At 37.1% G+C, this 24,673-nt stretch overlaps 1 protein-coding gene across 1 annotated transcript in view; it reads left to right on the top strand.

Annotated features, from left to right (window-relative positions):
* ENPP1 (ectonucleotide pyrophosphatase/phosphodiesterase 1) overlaps positions 1-24,673 on the top strand; it is a 66,506-nt gene that overhangs the window by 25,796 nt on the left and 16,037 nt on the right. Inside the window, exons 2-15 of the mRNA XM_032407853.1 lie at positions 5,936-6,008; positions 7,458-7,574; positions 8,565-8,690; positions 9,571-9,631; positions 12,074-12,171; positions 13,961-14,040; positions 15,133-15,252; positions 16,324-16,433; positions 17,307-17,372; positions 17,668-17,740; positions 20,115-20,223; positions 21,039-21,170; positions 23,187-23,218; positions 24,154-24,281. Coding sequence (XP_032263744.1) covers positions 5,936-6,008; positions 7,458-7,574; positions 8,565-8,690; positions 9,571-9,631; positions 12,074-12,171; positions 13,961-14,040; positions 15,133-15,252; positions 16,324-16,433; positions 17,307-17,372; positions 17,668-17,740; positions 20,115-20,223; positions 21,039-21,170; positions 23,187-23,218; positions 24,154-24,281 — 1,325 coding nt within the window. The remainder of the gene's footprint in view (positions 1-5,935; positions 6,009-7,457; positions 7,575-8,564; positions 8,691-9,570; positions 9,632-12,073; positions 12,172-13,960; positions 14,041-15,132; positions 15,253-16,323; positions 16,434-17,306; positions 17,373-17,667; positions 17,741-20,114; positions 20,224-21,038; positions 21,171-23,186; positions 23,219-24,153; positions 24,282-24,673) is intronic.

Here is a 24,673-nt window from a genome sequence, read left to right as displayed (position 1 = left end):
CATTTCCTGTCTTTATCATCGACAAATTCTGGAGTTGTCAGCCTGATTAGATGGTAAACTCTGAAGATTCGGCATTTCACCACAGATGTTTTTTTGTTTTATTTTTGTACTTCCCCACATAACCTAAACACAGGGCTTATTGCAGACACTCAAACATCTGTTTATTGATGGAGGGGGAAATCCCTTTTTCTCCAAGTCTCTCTTTGTGAATTTTTTTTTTTTATCACCATTCTCTCCTTTTCTTCTCTCCACTGTGCTATTAGCATGTTAATGTTTTTTACATATTTCTGCTGTAGCTCTCCTCCCATTCCATTGTAATCATTCATTTCCATGCCCCCCCCCCCCCCCCCCCCCCCCCCCCCCCCCCGCCCCAGCTTCATTTCTGTTGCTTTCATTTGTCTCTCTGGCCTTTAGCAAAGGCACTGCGTACAAATAGACACTCATATATGAGTCAATGCTCAATAAAGAATAATACATGTTATATTAATGCCACTGTATTTGAGGGAATCTGTGAGAAAAAAAATTGAGTGCTTTCTTTGTATCTATTTCTTTTGGTTCACTAAATGTCCAAGAAAGACCTAATGATTTAAGTACTCCAACTAAACAAGCAGAAAACTCTCAAATATTCTTCTAATGTAGAGGCAAAACATTCCAACAATTTACTTGTATGTCTGGTAGATCCATGTGTTCTAAGATAAAATGTTTTGTCTCTAGTTTCTAAGAGAATATCAAAATATGAAAACTACCTGAATTGTTAGAGAGGTAAAAATGAATAGTGAATTTTGACATGGCTTTTTTTTTTTTAATTTATTAGAGAGAGAGAGCACACACATGCAAGCAAGGGGTCGGGGAGGTGCAGAGGGAGAAGAAGACTCCCCGCTGAGCAGGGATTCCCACCCTGGGGCTCCATCCCAGGACCCTGAGATCATGACCTGAGCTGAAGGCAGATGCTTAAACGACTGAAGTCGCAGTTGGGTGATTTTCAGCGCAACAATTATTTGTCCAGCTGAGCCACCCAGGTGCCCCTGACATTGCTTTTTTAAACTACTTTGAGAAGAAATTAAACTTGAATTAGATTTCACAGTTCTGAAATTTTCTACTAAAAATTATTCTGATTAGGTATTGTATAACACAGTAGTAGATGATATAAGTTTCATCTTTTATGGATGTGATTATAGATGAGAATTGATTGTTCCTATTATCATATTTTTGTTTCATTTCCATGCTTTGCATTATCTTATAAAAGATAAATCTAGGGGCGCCTGGGTGGCTCAGTCAGTTAAGCATCTGCCTTTGGCTCAGGTCATGATCCCAGGGTCCTGGGATCAAGCCCCAAGTTGGGCTCCCTGCTCAGTGGGGAGCCTGCTTCTCCCTCTCCTCCCCGCTTGTGCTCTCTCTCACTATCTCTGTCGCTATTTCTGTCTCTCAAATAAATAAATACAATCTTAAAAAAAAATAAATCTAAGCAGTATCTTTTAGCAGTGGAGAGGTAATGAAAAAAAAATCATGTCCCTTCTGCAGCTTCATAAGAGGGTGGAGACTGCATATATCATGTGTGTTTTAAACTCATGCTTACAATTTACTTACTTAGTTTTACTTATGTTTTTAAAGTAGGCTCCATGCCCAGCATGGAGCCAAATGCAGGGCTTGAACTCCCGACCCTGAGATCAAGAGTCAGATACTTAACTGACTGAGCCACCCAGGCACCCCAATCAAGAATACTGTGTATTTCAAATTTCTCTTTTTATTAACTTTTTATTGCTTTTCAGTAAAGTTTTGTAGTTTTCATTATCTAGGATTTTTAAATTATTGGATTTATTTTTAGACATTTTTGGCTGCTAGGAGCAGTATTTTTCACAAGGTATTTCCATTGGTTGTTAACTGTGTGCAGGACAGGTAGTGACTGTTGAACATTGATTTTTCCCTCACAGACTAGCTCACAATTGGACTAGATCACCCACCTACTTCTTCTTTTTCTTTCTTTCTTTTTTTTTTAAGTGGGCTCCTTACCCACCACGGGGCTTGAACTCACTGCCCCAAGATCAGGAGGTGCACACTCTATGGACTGAGCCAGCTAGGCACCCCTAATGCTTGTGATTTAAATGCTTGCCTACCACCAAATCCTCCCATAGTTTTTCTCAAGATGAGACTTAATTGTAACAGAACCATTCGCAAGTTCTGTTTTATGTTTAGTAAGAACACTACAGTTGTTGGTAATACATCTCCATGACTAAATTTCTTACAGCAGTGAGGGAATGTGTATTTTAAGCCAGTACATTTCAGAATATAAATAAAGTTCTCCTACTGTGATTTTTTATTTGTTGGTATAAACTTAACTCTGATTATTAGTATAGGTAGTAGAACTTTTGGGTCTTCTTACTTCCAACAAGTATTTTATGCCAATTTCAGGTTTCTCCTTTTAGTTTCATCTCCATTCCAAACTGTCCCACTTCTGAGAACTCAATCATAACCTCCATTCTTCCTCCTTCCTTGCTCCCTCCTTTATTCCCACTCCCACAGTTGCCTGATCCCCAGTCTTCTCCCAGTTCTCAAACATTTGTATCCACATGGTCCCAACCCTGTTCAGCCACTACAGCCACACTTTGACTCTTATCAGCTTTTCTGCTCAGTTTCCCCTGCCCTCCCATCTCCCCACGCCATGTTATCTTTTTGTCCCAAACCTCCACTCCCAGCTTTGGGATTCCAGGCCACTTTGTGTCCATTACAGTCCATAATTTCAAGTTTAGCCGGGCTCCCAAAGCTTGAAGGTCTTTTCACTCTTCTCTTGTTGACTCAGTCTCCTTTGTCTCCACGGATTTGCAACCATTCTTCATTTGGGATGTCCTACGCCCCCTCATTACAGAGCCCCGGCTAGACTTCTTCACTCCCAGGAGATATTCTTACTTGCCCAAGAAGATTGAGGGCATCCACCATCAGCTGCTTCCAACTTCCTCTGGCTGTATCTCAGTTTTGTATCTTCCTCTCAGCCTTCTTCTGACGTGTCTATCTTTGAGACTAACCTCCTGAGATTGTATAGATTAAACTGACTTTTTAAGCCAGTTTCTTAAAGTGAACTTATTTCTTGGTTTTTGTGTGTGTGTATGTGTGTGTTTGTTGTGAAGACAAACAGTTTTGAAATAAGCAGTCTTGGACAACTCTATTGCCCACTTGTGAGAGTATGGACGGCCCTGGTTTTGCATGACTCTGTGGCATGCTCAATTTCAGTTACCACAGTTTAATTAAATAACACCAGGCTCCCAACAACATGGTTTAAGTTTCAGTTACCAAAATTTATTAACTATGAGGAGTTGCATAGAATACAGTCTTTGCTGCTAGCGTTTTCTGTCCACAAATCACTGTGTAAATAACAGATGCATATGGTGGCCAGTGACCAACATGGTTTCTTTTCACGTCTGTCAGTGATTGGTTACGATGCATCTATTTGGTCGTTCACAGACAGCAAAGAAAGTGGTTGCGTTGCTTCTTTGTCTGCTGGTGGTAAATGTACATGGCAAATGTACATGGCTGGTGGTAAATGTACATGGCATCCATACAGATGGATGATCGAAAGAGAGAATTGGCTGATAAAGATGACAATTCAGTAAAGGAAAGAAAAGTGATAATGCCAGAAGTGAGATTCAGTTCACATGTAAATGGGGTTCTGGAAGAAAAAGGCAACCGTGGGAATGTTAACACTGCCTCTGTTCAGCAGCCTCTAGCTATGCAGCCAGAAGAACTGAGTGATGGTGAGTTTATGGACATAGTGAGGAGCATGGTTATGATGGAAAGGATGAGGATGTCCCAGAGGAAGGGACCCCGGCACAAGAATTCATATTAAAGGAACTTGTGGAGATACTTCACATTATTAAAAGTGCGAAGGTTAAAACATGGAAAACTGATCTAAGCTTGGAAAGGAATGTGGCCAGTTGGCAAGGCATGGAAAATATACTCATTCTGTATTGTAAGCTCTATGATGAGAAGGAGAAGAAGATAAAGCACTGTTCAAATTGTTCTTGCTAAGTTTATTACAATGAAAACTTTAATTCTCCATGTTTTCAATGACAGTAAACTAAATACAGATTAGCTTTACAATTTTTTCATTTCCCTATATGTTTATGTTCAACAGTAAGAGTTTTTAGTGTTTTTGATAGAGACTTAAAAATTACCTTTCATATGTTTGTGTCCACTTATACCACCATCAAAGGTTTAGGGGAATCTGTTAGTGCTCTCTGCTGGTACCTTGTTCTGTTTGCCATTGTTTACTTGTTTGTTCAAGCTCTTCCTCTGGTGGCTCCCTACTTCAATGGACATACATATACTTAGGTTTTTGATTTCCTAAGAAAAAGGCTTCACCTCGACCCTGTTGTGTTTGAGACCCACTATACTCTTGCTCTCCCTTCCTTTACCCTCATTTTTTTCTGAAATAAGTTAGACCTGCTGATTCAGTTTACTTAACCATTTTCTTTCTCTTTAGTTCTTGTAGTCACTTGATATTAGGCACCTCGAGGGCAAAGGTCATGTCTGTTTTATTACTGAGTATCCAGTACCTAACCTGGCGACTGGCATATATGGTCAAGACTTGATATGTCTCATTTGAGGAGTGAGTTCATAAAAGCCTGCACCCACCATCCACCCTGTCCCATTCACCCATTCCTCATCTCTATTATCTCTTTAGCTTGGCTTTTGGGAAACACCACTCCACCTGTCCCCACTACATCCATTCCCCTTTGCATATTCTTTGTTCTAGCCAAAGTAAGCTGCTCGTTGTTTATTTGCTGCCTTCCATTTCTTCCTTCAGACCTGTCCTTACGCTGGCCTTCCTTCTAGAAGTGTGCTCTATTATATCATTGATCATATCATATCATCATCTCCCCCTTTCAGAGCCCTGCCCAAAGTCTTTCTCCATGAAGCCTTCTCTGATTTCCTTCTCTTCAACCACTGCAACCTTTCTCCTTCTTTAAACAACTATGGGACTGGAGCTGCCTCCTAGGACTTGCCAAATATGAGCCATTTATGCTGTTATATTTACCTTTTCCCACACAAATAGAAGCTCCCTGAGGCATCTGTTACTCTTTCCTGTGTATAACACAGACTTTACACATAGTTGGTACTGAATGCATGGTTTGTTGGATTTTCCTGCAAAGTGAGATTCCAGAGAGCTCTCAGGGAAACTCCATGCCACTAAAAATATTGCGGGTTCTCTGGATTTTTTTTTCTAATTCTCAAATAAAAATTCTGTGTGGTGTGTCTACTTATCTTAAAATGTCAAAGGCCACAAGAGTGGAGACTGAGAAAGTGGCAAAATGTTAGAGCTGGAAAGAATTTTAGCGATCCATGAAGTCCAGCCCTTTAATTGTATAGGTGAGTAATCTGATGTCCAGAGCATGTAAGTGATCTTCCCCAAGTCACACAACCGGTTTGTGGTAACATTTGGGCCCACAGCGCAGTTCCCAGCCCTGTCTAGTGCCTGTCCCCACAAACTGCCGTGGGGCATGGGGCATGTGAGGATATTGTTTAGGGTTTATGTAGTTAAACTATGGAAAAGAGGCATCTAATAATCTCATATTACCTTTTATGGATTAACAAATAAGAAATTGAATCTCTAAATAGATTTTTTTTTTCCCTTCTCTCCTTCCCTTAATTATTTCCAAATTCTCTGACTGGATTTATTTGCATTAACTGGGAAATTTCTGGAAGCATTAATCTTCGATGGCATAGATTCATTTGCTAACACTTAAGTAAACTTTTTCTTGAAATAAAACATACATACAGAAAAATGCACAAAGCATAGGTATGCAGTTTGAATTTTCACAAAGCACGCACATCCATGTGACCTGCACCCACATCAGGAAAGAAAGCAGCACCAGCAACTTTAGAAACATTTGACGCAATAAAAGGGTGTAAAGCTATATAACTTTCTTCTTTCTCCCCACAGGTATTGTCAGTCTGTGTGTTAACAACAATCCTTGGTTGTATATTTGGGTTGAAACCCAGCTGTGCCAAAGAAGGTAATTACTACAGTAATTCGTGTGCACACGTGTGTGTGTGTGTGTGTGTGCGTGTTGCTATTTAGACTTCTTCAGAATATGATTGAGAAAGTGTTAGGTCCTAATCTGTGGGTCCTCAGTAGTTACTGCAGATTTGATGCTGGTTTGAGCCTCCTTGAAGCTCTTTTATTGAATCAGCCATATAATACTCTATTTGCAAAACTTCATCCTAAAACAACAAAGAGGGGCTAGGACCAAAAAATCAACCAGATAAAGAGAAAACCCCCAAAGCAACAAAAAATAAATTAAGAACAGTGAAACAAGCAAATATGGCCTAAAGATTCTGGTGCTGGGCCCCTGGAACCCTCTCCCTGACTTTCTCCAGGGACTCCTAAGACACTCTTTTTCCCCAGGGAGTTAGTTGCTGAAGCAGCCCTGGATGGGTTACTAGGTAACCAGGTAGCATCTCTGGGCAATCAGAAACTGATTGTTACATGCCCTTGGCTTTTAAAATTGCGGGCCTTGGTGGTCAGGAGCTACTAGGATTATTCCTTTTTTTCTGTTGGATTTGCATTATTTTACAAGTGGATTTTAGTAATCTAATGAAAACCTAGCTTTTTCCAGGTATCTAGTAAACAGTTACAACATAAAATTATTGTTTTTGATAAGAAGTCTTCCTTCCATATTCACCATGTATCCATTTAACAAAAACTTGCTAGTACCAACCAGCATCTTGTGGGGTGCCAGGATGCAGTATGCTGGGCAAAATCCACGTGTGGTCTTTGTCCTTAAGCTGGTAGTCTAGTGTGAGACTGGGATAGTAACCAAATACTCTAGTTCGGATGGAAATAAGTGACGGAGGGGAAGGACAAGGTTTTATAAAAGCTTAAAAAAAGTAAATCAGACCTTGACTGGGAAATTTGGGCACCAGCTGGATCTGAAGGCCAAATCTGTATTTTAGGTGATGGGGGGAGGGGTGCTCCTGCAGAATGTTCATACACGGACATCACTTCTTTTATACACCAAGCCTGGGGGTGAGGTAAGTCAGGCATTCTTTCTCTTTCTCTGAAATATTCAGATAATTAATTTTAAAACCTTATCTCACATTTCGAAATTTTAGAGAACTTTATGGCTGTGTAAGCCAACCTTTTCTGAGCATAAAACATTCAGCACAAGTCCTTCTTCTGACTTTCTTTACCATGCCATAAGGATTTAAGTCTTAGCAGCCCCAGTTGGGTTTGTCATAAATTTTAAAAGTTCTTTTTTTCTATGGCAAGAGATAAAATCAAAACTCTGTGCCTTCTCTTTGTGCCACTTTCTACGTGTATTTGTGAAAAGATTCTTGGGTACCTTTATTACGCCATCTGTGTTTTCTAAGGTAGGATTTGAATCTATCTTAGGTATATTAGTTGATGTTTGCTTTGTGCTTGTATGATCTGAAAGCTCTAACTCATTATTCTATATTTTCAGTGAAAAGTTGCAAAGGTCGCTGTTTTGAGAGAACATTTGGCAACTGCCGCTGTGATGTTGCTTGTGTTGACCTTGGAAACTGCTGTCTGGATTACCAGGAGACATGTATAGAACCGGGTAAATAAAACTATGCAGGGAGGGCACCTGGGTGGCCCAGTTGGTTAAGCAACTGCCTTCAGCTCAGGTCATGATCCTGGAGTCCCGGGATCAAGTTCCGAGTCAGGCTCCTGCTCAGAGGGGAGCCTGCTTCTCCCTCTGACCCTCCCCCCTCTCATGCTCTCTCTCTCTCTCAAATAAATAAATAAAATCTTAAGAAAAATATGCAGGGAAAAAGATGGGGATCAGGGACAAGTTCTGCATCTTTTAGGTATGTGACTTATCTAACTCATTTGAGATTTTTAAAAATTTGGCCTTTGTATTTCCTTAGAGAAAAAAATGTCATGAGTTTTGCCTTTGTTCAACACTTTATGGAGAGCCAAACCATGCCTGTTTTTAATGTATGCAGAAAGCCAATATAATCTAATTTGCACTTTAACTTCAAAAAGGCTGCTTGAAATATATGAATATTTTCAGTGTGGGCTCATTAAAACAAGAGTTCTTAGACATCCACTTCTTTTTATTGAAGTATAGAGTTGACACAGAATGTTACATTAGTTTCACATGTACTTACATGTCTACTTACACTTCAAAATAAAACCATCAGAATATGTATGTTTTCTCAGTTTGATTTGGATTTCTCTACGTAGGTCATGGATATTTAATATTTAAATGAGAATGAACCAGATTCAGGTGAAATTTTGAGAACCCTGAAAACGGCTGGTGGGAAAAAGCCAAGAAAGATCTATATAAGAATTGTACGATAATAATGTTTGTCTGTGTTTTAAAATGACGAAATTCTGTTCTTTTTAGCAACATAACAACACTTACTGCATGCATGTTTTCTGTTAGTTCACATCAACCACTGTGGTGGCCGACCCTGCGAGGAACTCTGAGGAATGAAAGAGTTCCTTGTGTCTCGTGGATCCTGCCCCAGAGGAGAGCAAGTCTGCGTCCACTTCCAATGTGTTGAATTTGGACCGTAACATGTATTTTGTTGTTTGTTTCTAGAACGTATATGGACTTGCAGCAAATTCAGGTGTGGGGAGAAAAGGTTGTCCAGAAGCTTGTGCTCCTGTTCAGATGACTGCAGGGACAAGGGCGACTGTTGTGTCAACTTCAGCGCCGTGTGCCAAGGTCAGCTCTCCACACGCCCGTCTGGTTCCACAGCAGCCTGCCATCCTCCTTGGTGGCGGCGGGGTTTTGCAGAGCTGTCATTTTTTACATTAGGGATCCTGTTTATTGACCAACTATGTTGGCCGAAAAGATATTTAAAAAGCATTTTATTAAAGAAAAATTCAAACATGCGAGTCAGGAAAGTACGCAGTGAATCTTGTACCCATCCATCAGTTGAGGAATTCCTACGACCTACACACAGCAAATCTTGTTCTGTGTATAGTTACTCCTTCTCCCGCTACACCCCTTCATGTTATTTTGACATTAGCTACACATTTAATGCTGCCTTGTGGAAAGATGGCTTTTGCAGTCCTGGCTGACTTCTATGTCCCAAGTGCCCTCGTTGTGAATGAGGACAGTGTCTGCCACATGTTGAAAGAAGAGATGTGAAATTACTGCCCAGGGTTATAGGGTATTATGTGAGCTGATGCTATTGTGATGTCTTGTCCAAGGGTTCTTTGAAATTGATATGAGGGGAACTAAGATATCCAGGATTTAGTACTAGAAGATGTTGTTGGGTGGATAAAAGGAGGCTTGTAAATTTTGGCTGAAAATATCAACCACTCAAGAATGAAAAAGGTGCCTTTAAGTTCCCACAAATACAGTAATATGTTTTAGTCTTGCAATTATACATTTTTTTTCTTCCTGATATCAACTAACTCTTACTATGAGACATAGTAACTTTCTGTATTTGTTGTATTTCCCTAGAATTATGCCCCATATTATCTACATATCTGTTAACATTTTGTTTTTGGAATCTGTCATAATATGTCTCACAGCATCACAGTTACTGTTACTGTTCAGTGTGTTCAACTTGTTTTATTTCTTGAAAATATTTTAGGAGAGAAAAGTTGGGTAGAAGAAACTTGTGAGAGCATTAATGAGCCACAGTGTCCAGCAGGGTAAGATGATATTCTGAAATACTACTTTTTAGAGTACTATTTTTTTTCTCTTTCCACAGAATAAAAATAATAATCAATCATTGGTTCATTAAATATTGTTTTTAGTCAGGCCTTGTGTTGGGCACGGGTGGTGTAGAGTTAACTATGGGATGACCCTTCACTCTGGAAGCTAACAGAAAAAAAGGAAGGTCATGACTATTTAGTCTTTACTGTCCATGAGCAATGGGTGGAAATCTTTTGTCTTTCTCATTAGGACGGAAGGCCTTTTACTTTCTTTCTTTTTTTTTTTTTTAATTTTATTTTATTATGTTATGTTAATCACCACACATTACATCATTAGTTTTTGATGTTGTGTTCCATGATTCATTGTTTGCGTAGAACACCCAGGCTCCATATGTGCCTTCTTTAATACCCACCACCAGGCTAACCCATCCCCCACCCCCCTCCCCTCTAGAACCCTCAGTTTGTTTCTCAGAGTCCATAGTCTCTCATGGTTCATCTCCCAGTCCAATTCCCCCCCTTCCTACTATCTTCTTTTTTTTTTTTTTTTCATTTGTGGCTTTGAGAGTTAAACCTGTAGCAAATTACTTTATAGCTTTCTTTTTATTTTTTGTATTTTGGTTCACTTACAAATTTTGGGGGATAAGCAATGTATCTGTGAGAGAATGTTGCATAATTTTTATTATTCATATTGGTTCTTTTTGTCCATAAAGTATTTTGCACGGTACCTTATGTATACTAGGCCATCAAAAAAATTTGTGTGCAATTCAAAGAGGGGAAATTTTATGAAGATGTTAGATATATTTATCTTTGCTCCACTTGAGATCTACTGCCTTGTATAATTTGAATTATTCATCTTCAGAGATACATTTTTACCTTTTTAAAGTCATGATCTTTTTCCAAACTATTAAAAATTTTAAAGCTGTACTTTAGCTTATTTTGTTTGTGTATATAATTTATTTTTGCCTTATAGGATGTGTATTTTTTTTCCTTTGGATGAGAGAGCACTTTTTTGTTTAAAACAACAGTAGTAGCAACAAAAACTAAACCCAAACCAAAAAATTACAATAGAAGAGACTTTTTTCAAAGGGACCTCTCCTTTACCTTGAGCTGTCCTTTAATTCCAAGGTATATTGGAAAATTTAGATTTAGTGAATTTTAAATCTTTCTTTTCCTTCTACACATTGGTCATTATTTTTCAGTGGTAATATTGATCCTTTGAGTGGAAATGTAACTATTCCTTTCTTTACAATGAGATCATAATTAGGAACATGTGTTATTATACTGCAAGTCATGCTAGTATATTTACCTGGTGGCACAATAAACTGTTTATGTTTTATGTTGAGTGAATACAAATAATTTCATACAGTTATGGACCATTGAGACCCTGTGCAGCTGATTCTAGAATCTTCTAACTGAGCTATGGTACAAACACTAGTTAGTGGAAGTTACATACCAATTTTTTTTTTCTTTTGTGTTTGTGTGTGAGAGTAAGCTGAGGAGGAGGTAGAATTGGAAAAAGGCAAGGCAAAATTAAGCATTTACTCTCAAATTTTAAATTACTGAGTAAACTGCTTTTTACAGTTATCCTGTTATGTACAGATCTCCTGTCATCCCCCAGATATCATTAAAAGTTCAAAATTTCTGAACCATGCCTGCTCTGGTTTGGCCATGTAACAGTTGCCCATAAGTTATTCTCTTTGCACACATCATTGTGTTTTTTGCCTCCTTCTTTGGATTTCCACACCACATACATTGTGTGTGTGTGTATATGTGTGTGTGTGTGTGTGTGTGTGTGTGTCTGCGTGTACGTACACGTGCACCCTCATTGTTCATTCCTAGCTTTGGATCATTTCTTTGTTTATTTAAAAGTAGTGAATACATCTCAAACTTCTCTACTAAATAGTAATATCTTTCAAATATAGTAAATTTAAAAACTAAATTTTATATATAATTTATGTGATATGAGGTACCATCTAGTAGATTCACGTAGAGACAATATCAGAAGATAGTTGTTCAGGAAAAAACTTAATGGAAACAAAAACATATTTAGAAAATGCTGTTTATTAACATTTATTCTCCTGCAAATTGGGAAAATATTACTACATTTTAGTAGCATTTGGTTCAGCTTTTGGAATAGCGGGGACTATGAATATTCTCCATATAGTGGCTCAAAATGGTATGAGTGCTTAAGAAATACTCTTTGTTGATATATGTATATATCATATATATTTAATGAAATGTAAAAGCATGTATATAAATGTCAATGTAAAATCTCCTTTATAAGGATGCTTGCTGAGCTTGTTAGTTTACTTTAGATTACATAACCAACCTCAGTGAGAAATCTTCACTGGACCTATGCCAAGGAAGGAGAAGAACCTTCATGGATGTTTGTCTTCCTTCTCCTTCTTTAAACATTGTTTTTTCTTTTTCATTATCCAGGTTTGAAACGCCTCCTACCCTCTTATTTTCCTTGGATGGCTTCAGGGCAGAATATTTACACACCTGGAGTGGCCTTCTTCCTGTTATTAGCAAACTAAGTGAGTAACTTCAGAGTTCTCTGTTGGGAGTGTCACCATTTTGATGAGATAGACTAGGGATGCTGGCTTTTTTTGGAAAAATGCCGGCAGAATGTGTTTTACCAAACATCACTACTGTGAAATAGTTGAACCTGATGATAAAGAATTAGTCTCCAATATTATAATTACTTTGAAGCTGCCTTTTAAATACTTCTAAGATAATACAGTTTATATATTTTTTTTCTTAGAATTTTGGATTCCTTTTGTGGAAAAACCATTTATTTAATATTTATCACATCTTAAGATAGAATTTTCAAAATGAAAGTATTTCTGATATGATTCTAGTAGTGTGGACATTGAATATTTCCAGTTATCCTATAGTATCGTGTAGCATCCTTCCAATTTCTTTGCCTCATACAAAGGCCTTAATGGAATGATTATTCTATAAGTTATTGATGCAATAGTAGAATGGTCTTAATATTAATGCTGAGGTTTTAAATCACATTAACCCCCAGTTATGGGTATCACTTGTATCATCATTTTTATTGAGAAAGGAAAAAAATTGTATATGGGTGTAAAAATTGTAGAACTTTGCACATTATCAGTGATCAATAGTTAAGTAGTTACAGTGTAATACAAGGCTGAAATAGAAGTAAATACAATGATTTTAGTGTTCTGGAATTCTAAAATATTATTTACTAGACTTGAGTATATGAGATTAAACATTAAAATCATTCTCAGTAAATACATGTGTGCATTTATTTTACTTCTTTTATGAGAAACCTAAAGTATTTTGGGAAAACGTTTTAAAATTTCTGTGTTTAATTTCTACCTAGAAGAAAATAATTTTTATACATAATCATTGACATGGAAAAAAAGTCTTCAGCAAAAAGCAGGCATCATCAAGGAAGGCTCTGTTCTTACCAGTTCGGCCCATGGGCTTTGGAGCTTGAATCTGGTCCTTTGTGACCATTAGGAGGAAAGTTTGTTTCCATAGCACCAAACATGCATCCTGAGTTCAGAATTAAGGAGTTGTGGATACTATATGTGAAGTTTAAAAGAAATCAGCACACAATTAGCCTAAGCCCCAGCTGTGGATAATTGGGGGACATACTTTGTAGCTCTGCACTGTTTGGAAGGCATTGAGATAGATAGATGCTTGCCAGTTGGAGGAACGTTTTCAGCAGTGATGTACTGGAATGCTTGATTCATTAGTTTATGTAGTTTTTTCCTCAATAGTAGAGACAGGAGAAAAGGAGCATGATATCAAGGCTAAATCCAGAGCAGTCTGACTTCTGTGCTTTCTCTGGCATGAAGCCAGACGATGCCTTTTATCTTTAGAGACGTGTTGAGTTTGTCCAGAGTTAGCTGGTTCTGGATTTTCACACTGGGACACTGTCCCCCACCCCAGCTACTGCTTCACCCTTGTTTTAATTTTGCAGATTTTGCTACCAATGCAGTTTGTTTTTGTTTGTTTTTTAACAACCTCTTAAAACTTGTATATGACCACTAAGTGATATCAGACAAAGATCTAGTAGGCATCATTATTACACATGGTCCATCTGGAACTTCATGTTATTGATAAGCATGGGATAATTCTTTCATTGGCTTAATTATCTTGTTTAATATTTTTCTGAGAAAAATTAACTTATCTTAACATTGAATTGAATCTATAGTGTTGCTTTATAATTAACCCTAAAGTTTTATATGGTTTTAATACTATTTAGACTTATTTACTAGCAAAGCTAGATGAAGTAAACAGATTGTCAATTGCATTTAATAGCAATCTTTAATTTTTTTTCCCTTGTAGAAAACTGTGGAACGCACACCAAAAACATGAGACCAGTGTATCCAACAAAAACTTTTCCCAATCACTACAGTATTGTCACTGTAAGCTCCAAGTTTCAACTTTTATATGTTGTTCACAGAAGTGAGATGTAAATGTTACATTTTTTGAGGGAATAATTAGACATCAGATCAGAAAAGAATAACTTCTTTTCCAGTATATAATTAAGCAAGGAAACCTAGCCAAATCTGCACTTTGGGGAAGGTCACTTTACCTTCTGGTCTCGATTTTTCCATCTTGAAAAGAGACTATAAAGACTCCAACAAATGGTTTCTTGGTTTCCTTTCAGTTTTAAGATTTCTCCAATTTTTGTGTCTTGTTTCTTCTTACAGTTTTGTAGCTTGCTGTATTTGTAAAATTTGTCCTACACTCATGGGTTCTCAACTTGTCTTTCCAATCATCTTGATGTATGAGCTTAAGCAATCCGTTTTGCCTGACTCTAGAGAGGATTACAGGCCTGTTTTTGTTTCAAAGTTTCCCAGTTTAATTGGAGTCCAGAAAAAAAGTCAAATTCATTAGGGTTGAAGCCAGAAAATTAATTCTTTAGCTTGTAGTAATACGAGCTGTTCTCAGACTCAACTAAAACAAAGTTTGTTCTACAGAAATGCTTTACTCAGCAATGCAAAAGGAAAATTCAACACTTTTTTAAAAATTGGGGAGGCTGGAGGGGTGCCAGGGTGGCTCAGTTGGTTAAGCATTCGACTCTTGATTTCGGCCCAGGTCATGATCTCAGGGTTGTGAGATCCGGCCCTTGTCAGACTCTGCTCAGCGTGGAGTCTGCCTGTCCCTCTCCCTCTGCTCTTAGCCCCGCTTGCACTCTGTCTCTCTCAAATAAATAAGTACATAAAAATAAAATCTTTAAAAAAATTGGAGGGGCTGTCATTTATATAGACCCTCATCCATACGATTCCTCACTTATTTTCTCCTGTTACATAATTTAAAACACAAATACTATATAAGATCTTGAGTGGTTGGTTGTGTTTTGACAATCCCATTGTTTTGTTCTTCTCTCCTTAAACTGTGTTAAGTTTCTTGTAGCTTCAGTTACCTGTTTCTCTTCGATGATTTTGTTCTTTGACTTTATTTAACATTGAAAAACTCACAACTTGCATAAAACCTGTTTTTGTCTTTTTTAGGGACTTTATCCAGAATCCCATGGCATAATTGACAATAAAATGTATGATCCCAAAATGAACGCTTTCTTTGCACTTAAAAGTAAGGAGAAATTTAATCCTGAGTGGTACAGAGGAGAACCAGTGAGTTGTTTGTTTGTTTGTTTGTTTGTTTGTTTTAGCTACTAAAATAGTTTTTTTTTTTAATTCTCATCTATTTCAATTAGAGTAAAATAACAGATTCCCTGGAGCTTTTAATAACCTACGTCATTGATCTTGTCTGTGGCCATCCTTTTGTAGATGGAGATGAATGCTGATAATCCTAAATACAGCTTGTATCATTGTGTAATGGGAGTAGTTTTATTTCATAGCTGCGTTGGGGAAATTCTGAATCATTTTTCTTTTCTGCTTGATTCTACCTTCTTGTACTAGTAGTTTATAGCAGTGGTCTGGGGGCCATATTTTGATCCACACAAAACTAACTGTATCTAAAGGAGGTCAACTTTGACTTCATTTGTATATGCTAACTTAGAAGGTTCTTTCTGGCCATCATTTAGGTGTGTTCTTTGTATTTTTTAAAAAATTGCCACAAAAATTCTGTGGGGTCATTTTGGATAGTCTCGATATTCCTCTAAGAAGGAAAAAGAGCATGATGTTTAATTTGCAGGGTATAAATTCAAATTTCTTGCTGATATTTAAAATGATGTGACTTTGGGCAAATTATTCTTTCTGTGGCTCAGTTTTCTCAGATTTATACTGTAGATGATATCATTAACTACCTCGGGGTGTGATTCTGAGGATTAGCCAAATTAATAATTGGGATGCTTATGGAGATACTATTTAGAATTGTAATTGGCAGTAAGTACTTGTAAATGTTGGTTACATAACAAAAATGTCAACAAATTACATACATGTATGCTTGGGAATATTTTCTTCTTTCGAGGGGAGCCCATTAAGTAAGGCTAGGGCTCTGAAAGTTGCAGAGGTTGCCAACTGATGGTGTCTATATTTTTTAGGTTACTTTAATCTCTGATGATTTCATTTCATTTTGCTGCTGAGTCCTACTAAGTGATTATTTTATAGTCTCACTGCTGAAGCTCCTTAACCTCAAAAACACTGTAACACTGGAGAGGAGTGCATTGATGTCGCATGAACATGTACTTTCCTAACATGCACGATTGTACATTTCTGACTTGCCTTCATTCTCTTCCCCAGATTTGGCTCACTGCTAAACATCAAGGCCTGAAAAGTGGTACATTTTTTTGGCCAGGATCAGATGTGGAAATTAATGGAATTCTCCCAGACATCTATAAAATGTATAATAGGTATGTATAGGTACACTTTTTTCAGAACAGCTAATCTGTTTTAAAGCTCAGCTTATCCTTTTTATCAAGTCCCAAGTTCCAGCATTTCTGTGATGTGTTGGCTGAAAAATGAGAACAGTCAGAAAAAGAACTCCACCTTTTAGATGGAGGGTAAATAAGTTTTGGGTAGTTGGATGGACAGTAAAAGTAGACAAAGTTTTTTTCTCGAAGTTTTGTAGAAAGCGCTGGTAACATGTTGGAGTTTGCATTCAGATCTTTGGGCAGGAATAAAAAATGAAGTTGTGGGGACTGACTCCAACTTTTATTTAAGAGTCACGAGTGAGTGAGCTGTCCATGAGGTACCCTTTGTAGAATGTATTGACACATGGGTTATTCACCTGGTAACAATCACTATTCTCAGATACAGGAATAATATCCTCAAGTAGATATAAGAAGCAAATTTTTATTTTTATTTATTTATTTGAGAGAGAATGTGTGAGTGGGGCGAGGTGCAAAGGGAGAGGGAGAGAGAGAATCTCAAGCAGACCCCTCACCGAGTGGGGAGCCCAACACAGGGCTTGATCTCATGACCCTGAGATCACAACCTGAGCCAAAATCAAGAGTCATATGATTAACAGGCTGCCCCACCTAGGCGCCCCAAGAAGCAAATTTTTAAACCCAGTTACAGGTTTCATATGTGTAAAGCTTAACCTTTGTTCCTTTATTGGGGAAACAAATTTGAGTTTTCAAATTAAACTTTTGCATTGTTTTAAACACAATTAATGCATGGGATTGTTTTAGTCTTTCAGTGCTATTTTGGGTAAGAAAAACCCTGATATTTTAAACTCGGATAATTGTCACAAATTGTTTCATTTTGCTTATTCTTAATTTTAGTTCAATACCATTTGAAGAAAGGATTTTAGCTGTTCTTAAGTGGTTGCAGCTTCCTAAAGATGAAAGGTATGTAAAGGCCTAATTTCTATGGTAAATACTCCTTCGTTTTATAGAAATTACACAATATTTTAAAATGAGCTGCAAGAAACTTGGCAATTGGCTCTGGCCTTTTATATCCAAATGAACTCTTTTTATGGAGCATTTTGAAGAATTCCAAACCTGTAAATTATTTCTCAGCAAGTTTAGAAATGTTACCCCAGTGTTGTAGACTTTTTAATCACTATCGATTGTTAAATTATTCTTTCCATTCTGTTTTACAATGTGTTTATAAAATATTACATTTTGATGCTGTTTGATTTAGACCACACTTTTACACTCTGTATTTAGAAGAACCAGATTCTTCAGGTCATTTGTATGGACCAGTCAGCAGTGAAGTAAGTACCTTTTTATCAGTGATTACTTCTAACTAAACCTTGCTTTGCAAAAAGCAGGTTTCTAGACCATTCTCTAAGATTCCAGGATTTGGAATGAGTAGTAAGCACAGTTTTACTAAACCAAAGGATGCGCTTTTGTAAAAATAACAGTAGGGAGAATTTGTCTTGTCTGTACTTTCCACAGTGCTAAATCGAACTGATGGTAAATTCTATATTCTCAATTCCAAAGCCTTTATCTACTCCATTTCTCCCTACATTGACCTAAAAACTAAGGGCTCTTTGGAAATGTTGTAAATGGGTAAGACTCCAGTTTTCTATGTAAATATAGGAGAATTAGCACAAGAAGCCTCCCATGACCTTTCCACCCTAGGAGATATATCTCTGATCTCTGAGCTCAGGCTCACAACAGAGCTCGGGCATCAAAAAATAGGAAATTTTGTCAGAATTGTAGAGAATTTGAAATAACTCTGGTTTTATTGGGCGGTTACTAGTAAGCTAGAGATGGGGAAACAGCTCACGGACTAAGGCTGTCAATGTAAGGTCTTACTTGACCTGACACTCTTTCAGGAACTTAGCTCACTCCTGGCTATGTTTGTAATCGGTATAGTGCTTTAAAAGATCAAATACTGCTTTCAGTTTTTGTGTGGCCATATAATTTTTGTATCTTGGAGCAGAGGAAGCATTAGAACAGAAAACAATTTGAGCTTCTTTCTTTGTACCTCTAAGCTGACTTCCCTTATGATGTCTGTTTAATCTGTGACCCTAGATCTGAAAAGAAACAAGAAGTAAGGATCTGTGAATATTGTTGGTCATGACGAAAGGAGAATCAGTATGGCCAGCGTCCCTAATCTCAGAATCTTTGTTGTCTTTTTCCCCATGTGACTCCAAGAGATAAAAGACTAGGAATAGCTAGAATTTCACCTCCAAGCTGGATAGTTTGTGAGCCTCAAAGACTCTTTAGCGCAGAGTCTAGACCAGAGCCTATCCTAAGGTGTCTGTTGTGAGCTCCAGTTTGAGAGTGCTTCTTGCTCTAAATGCTTGCTTCAGCAACAGCAGAACGAGGGGAGAACATAGGCTCATTTTTCTCACTTGAACTTAAAACACCTGCCTAAACCATCTTCTCCTGGTTTCCCTTACCCTGGGTTTACTCCAGATTTGCCCCTCTTAGAGCATAGGTTCCTCTTAGGCGCCATCTTGTCAGCTAAAAGCGAGCAGAGAGAGAGGGAAGTTAACCCTCAGTCTAGGTCTGTATTTACTCTCTAGATTTTTTCAATCAAAATCCATCTGCAGCAGGTCTAATGTAGTTAGTGATTCCATGTGCCCTTGCTTGGCTTCTGTCCTTCAACTAAGCACAAGTGCTCCTTAGAGGGGCAGTAAGGAGGACACATGGTGGACAACGCAACCATGCCATCATTGGTGAAAGGGAAAAGCTTCTTGTCAGTGTTGTGTTGGTTTGACAGTTGGCCAGATGCTAGGGTAATTTTTATTCGTTCACTACATTCCCCGACACTTAAGACTCCTGTCCAGGTCAGTTTGGCTACAAGGAAGTCTAAGGCTCATTTGGTAATTATTAGATTATCAGATCATATGAATTGTAAAGTCAGTGCTTTTCTAATTTCACTGAAGATTTGCCAAAGTACTACTTTGCTGATTCATCTGCATTCAAGATTGAGCCCATTGCTTTTCATATCATATTCACCAACTTGTAACCTCTGTTAAATTCTAATATTACTGCCACATCGAAACCCACTTTAATACTTAAAAATTCCAATTCGAATTACTTGGGTAGCTTTGAGTGAATGAAAGACCATATTGAGGGAGTTTGTTTCATATTACAGTGAAATTCATTGACCATAGAGATAAGACTGATTTGATACATAACAGAAAGCACATGTAGAATTGCAAATAATTCTCCTCAGGTGGTTTTGCAAGGAGAGCTGAAAAGAGAAATGTCAAAAGCAAGTTGCTAAAACCATTTGCTCTTTTGTGTCCTTATATCATATCACATGCAGTTTGTAAGGAAATACATGCAGTTTGTAAGGAAATAATGGGTTGTATTCCTAGTTCTAATCTTAAAAATCAAATACAAGAACTCTAAAAAGCATTTCGTGAATAATTTTAACATTTTTTACAGTTTAGACAATCAGATCAGCTGGTGTCATTCCCAGTACTTATAATTGAGCACATATGTATGGGATTTGGACCCTTCTTTTATTAATGGGCATTGTTTTACCTGCCCTGTCTTAGCCTAATGTCAATCAGTTCATCATAGTAGTTGCATCCACTGAACTTTCCTTGTATTCACAGAGATAGCTTTGTATAGAAATAGCCATTAGTATGGAATCCATCACATGAAATCGCTTCCCTTTCATAGGTCATCAGAGCATTGCAGAGGGTTGACAACATGGTTGGCATGCTGATGGATGGTCTAAAGGAGCTGAACTTGCATCGATGCCTGAATCTTATCCTTATTTCAGATCATGGTAATCTGACTTTGCATCATTTACCCTTCAGGTTAAATGGTGCTCCCAAAAAAGTTTCCTTGCTTGGTTATTGTTTCATTATTTCTTCTGATTGTTATAGTTAATTTTTTTAATGTAGTTGCTTATGGAAAGTTTTTAGGAAAAAATTATATTAAACATAAAGTACAAATAAAATACAAAATTCACAGAAACCTAAGAGCCTATCAGTGACAATGTACCCATCTCCTGATTTGGGGAAGGTTTATACCAGGAATTTTAAATTGTTACTTACTTTGACCTTTAGAACATGTTTGTGTAACAGCCTTGGGAGTACAGGAGCAATGAGTGCATAAGAAAATAGAAAACAAGTTCTTTTTGTTTGTTTTTCTTGTTGTTATTGTTTGCTTCAGAAATAATTACTAAAAGCTATTTCTAGAAACGGTTGTAAGAAGTTCTGTTCCAAAGAAGCTACAGTTCTGGAATGAGACTGAGAATTTTATGCTACCATTCGTATTCTAGGTGATCTGGGGGAAATGAGTAGGCTTTTATATTCAGTCTGAAACTGTGATATTCCTCCTCACATAAAGATACTGTAATACATATATAAGAAGAAATATTAAACTAATTGTGGATGAAGGAAGGGAAAAAGTTGGTTTTCTTTGGAAGTGAAGGGGTATAAATAGTTGAAATTTTGTGTCTTACCTATTGGATGCTTAACTAGCGTGCACACTGAGCACATAGTTATTGAATTAAATTCTGGAGGTGAAAGAAATTCTCTTCTATATGTTAAATTCCTTATTAAAGTTGCAACATGTTTGGGAATTTTTTTCTCCCAGGCATGGAACAAGGCAGTTGCAAGAAATATATATATCTGAATAAATATTTGGGAGATGTTAAAGATGTTAAAATTATATATGGGCCTGCAGCTCGATTGAGACCCTCTGATGTCCCAGATAAGTACTTTTCATGTAAGTATATATGATGCTAATTTTGAATATGATTACATCCAGAATACATTCCTCTAACTTATTCTATCTCTACACTAAAGTGCATCAATTAGAGTTAATTTCCTTTTCATGCTTAATTTTCCAATGCAGATCTTCTGCACCCAAAGGGATTTTATAAAGGCACTGGGTGTGAGGACACAGGTCTAACCACTTATCTCTGTTATTGATTGCTAAGCATATTATTTGATGAGCTTAGTACAATTTTATGTTGTAGTGTGTGTTTTACTTGTGTTAGATTCGAGATTACTTGTACTAAAAAAAAACCTGAAAAGTTCAGCTATATGTATTCAAGTTTAATTAATGACATTCCATTAAAATAGCTTAGAGCTGTTATAGAATAATATTCTATTATGAGGAGGAATGTTGGCAATTCTGTAGTTCTTAAAATTCTATAAACAACTGGTTTCTGTCCTCAGAAATGACTTTCCTTGACCATTCCAAAACACAGTAAGAGTGTGTTTTGTAAACAGAGAAGAAGAAATTTCACATCTGTCTTGACTACATGTGGAACCCCAACTGCCAAGAAATTTTTTAAAATATTAATTCTTTTGGGGCACCTGGGTGGCTCAGTCATTAAGCGTCTGCCTTCGGCTCAAGTCATGATCTCAGGGTCCTGGAATCGAGCCCCGCATCAGGCTCCCTGCTCGGCGGGAAGCCTGCTTCTCCCTCTCCCACTCCCCCGCTTGTGTTCCTGCTCTCGCTAACTCTCTCTCTCTGTCAAATAAATACATAAAATCTTTAAAAAAAAAATAAATAAAATATTAATTCTTTTGCAAATGAAGTCCATTTCCTAATTGTTTGCACCTCCGTTATGGCCTCCTTTTTAATTGCCGTCTTTGGTAACTGTCAGATACCTACAGCGAGTCTTGTTTATCTTTTTGTTATAGTTAACTTTGAAATAGAGAAAAAAGCTTGTCCGACTTTTATCGGAATTGGTTAGGTTTGGGCACTGCTGTGCTGTACATTTCCATAGATACTTTTGAATATTCATGAGGAGACACAGATTTCACTGCAGGAAAATGTTTGTGCAAATATTAAACAGTATGTTAACATAGTGACACTCAGCAAAGACTCTGTATATGCTTGGCAAATTTTAATTAGTATTTTTTTTTTTTAATTTATGAAAGTAGTATACAATTGTTACAAAGCCTGTTATAAAAACTGTACAGGTCGGGGCAGTGCCCTGTTTAGGATGGGATGGCTAAGCTTTGACCACATCCTTATCTCATTAGGTCTCTGTTTTCCAAATTAATTTATCAATATACATACATAAGATATATATATATAATACATGTTCTTTTATCTGAATAATTTCCTCAAACTTATGTAAAGTATAGCTAGAAGAATCTTTGGAAAGCTAGACATTTATTGATTTGTAGCATAGAATACACTACATCTGTGGTCTTGCTATACAAATTCAGTTTCAAAACTAGTCTACTTGCACTCTCTTCTAAGATGCCCCATGTCCTTCTTATTTGGAAGTTCTGGAATTATCAAATATCAAAATATGTAAAGTAAAAAGTAACAGTTTCCCTAAACCTCCCTAATTCACAACTCATTTCCTCTCTCTAGAGATAAGCATTACTAGGCTTGGACAATGTCTTCCCAGATATCTGGTATGCGTATATAAGACATGTTTGTTTTTTAATTTTATACCATGAAATCGTACTAGATCTAGATGCATGGACAGATAGGATGGTCAGATGGATGGACGCATATGGATGCACAGATGGATGGATAGATAATCTGTAACTTGCCTTTTCATTTAACAATATGACACAATTTCACAGGCATGGGGTGGTTCCTAACGATCTCTCTCATTCCTGCCAATGACTAATACATAATGATTTAAATAGGCTGTTTGAAACCTCTTTTGATATTTAAATATAGAGTTTGATTCTGACATTCAGCATTTTTGTTTTATTTTTAATTGTAGCATACCATCAACAATTAATTCTTATCTTTGTCCCCCCTCAGTTGATTATGAAGACCTTGCCAGAAATCTTTCTGTGAGTCTCTTTATGTTTTCATTATCTAGTTATTGTTAGTTTTGTTTAATAAATATTTAGAAAAGAGGTTCAGTATCTGTTCTTGGGATTTTAGCATTAGAATTTTTGAGTATGTGGGCCAGCATTTAAATGCCCTATTGTTTTTAAAGATCTTTAAGGACATGTCCCAGTAAACTAGCATTGAAAGTTTTTAAGGGGTACCTGGATGGTTCAGTGGGTTAAACGTCTGCCTTCAGCTCAGGTCATGATCTTGGGGTCCCGAGATTGAGCCTATGTCAGTCTCCCTGCTCACCTGGGAGTCTGCTCCTTCCTTTCCCCCTGCCCCACTCATCACTCTCTCTCAAATAAATAAATAAATAAATAATCTTTTAGAAAAAGTTTTTAAGAATTCATTTATTGTCATTGTTTAATATTTATGACAGTAAGAAATAATTGGAAAAAAACAGAAGGAAAAAAATTTATAGCTATATCACCATAGGTACTGTTAGCATTATTATATATTTCCTACCAGTCTTTTTTATAACCATTTAAAAAATAAGTTTTTGTCTTGGTGGTGAGTTGTTATCTATAGTACATTTTTTTACTTGATATGTTTTAAGTATTAAAGAAAATTCTTAATATTGTAGTTATAAGTGTTTGAAAAGAATATCAGTAGTAACTCATAAAATCGAGTTACATGGTCTAAGAATTTTGGGGTTTTTATGCAGCAATTCTGATTTCCTGTAAAAAACATGAGTATTGAATTGTTGGAAATGGTCAACTGGACATTATATAAGTAGTAAGAACTTAGTTATTTTTGCATCTGTGACTTATTGAGCAGGCTGGTAAAACTTTTTATCAGAAAAAATTCATACAGAATTAAACAATTTCAAGAGAAGTTTACACCTAAGAAAATAATGGAAATAAGAGTATTTCTTTACCTTCTATAATTTCAGTGCCGGGAACCAAACCAGCACTTCAAACCTTACCTGAAACATTTCTTACCCAAGCGTTTGCACTTTGCCAAAAGTGACAGGATTGAGCCCTTGACATTCTATTTGGACCCTCAGTGGCAACTTGCATTGTAAGTTCTAATGGTTTCCAGGTAAACTTAGCCTGATATGTTAGTGATTCAAGGTAACCACTGGGTCCTTTCCAACAATGTTGTTATATGAAAACTGTACAAATATGATTTTCTTCACTCTATCCCGGGTTTCTCAACCTTGGCTTGTTGACCTTTTGGGTCAGATAATTTGTTGTGGGGAGCTGTCCTGTGCATTGCAGGATGTTTGAAAGCATCCCCGGCTTCTACCCATTAGATGAAAAAGTATACTTTCCACAGTTGTGCCAACCAAAAATGTCTCCAGATTTTGCCAGAAATTCCCTGGGGAGGACCATCCACCCCCAGCTAGGAACCGCTGCTCTGCTCACATCCATATTGATTATTTCTTATGTTCTACATTAGTCTTATCACTT

This window comes from Phoca vitulina, unplaced genomic scaffold (assembly GCF_004348235.1).
Source record: "Phoca vitulina isolate PV1807 unplaced genomic scaffold, GSC_HSeal_1.0 scaffold9, whole genome shotgun sequence".
Lineage (NCBI taxonomy): Eukaryota > Metazoa > Chordata > Mammalia > Carnivora > Phocidae > Phoca > Phoca vitulina.
This window is presented reverse-complemented; position numbering and strand designations above follow the sequence as displayed.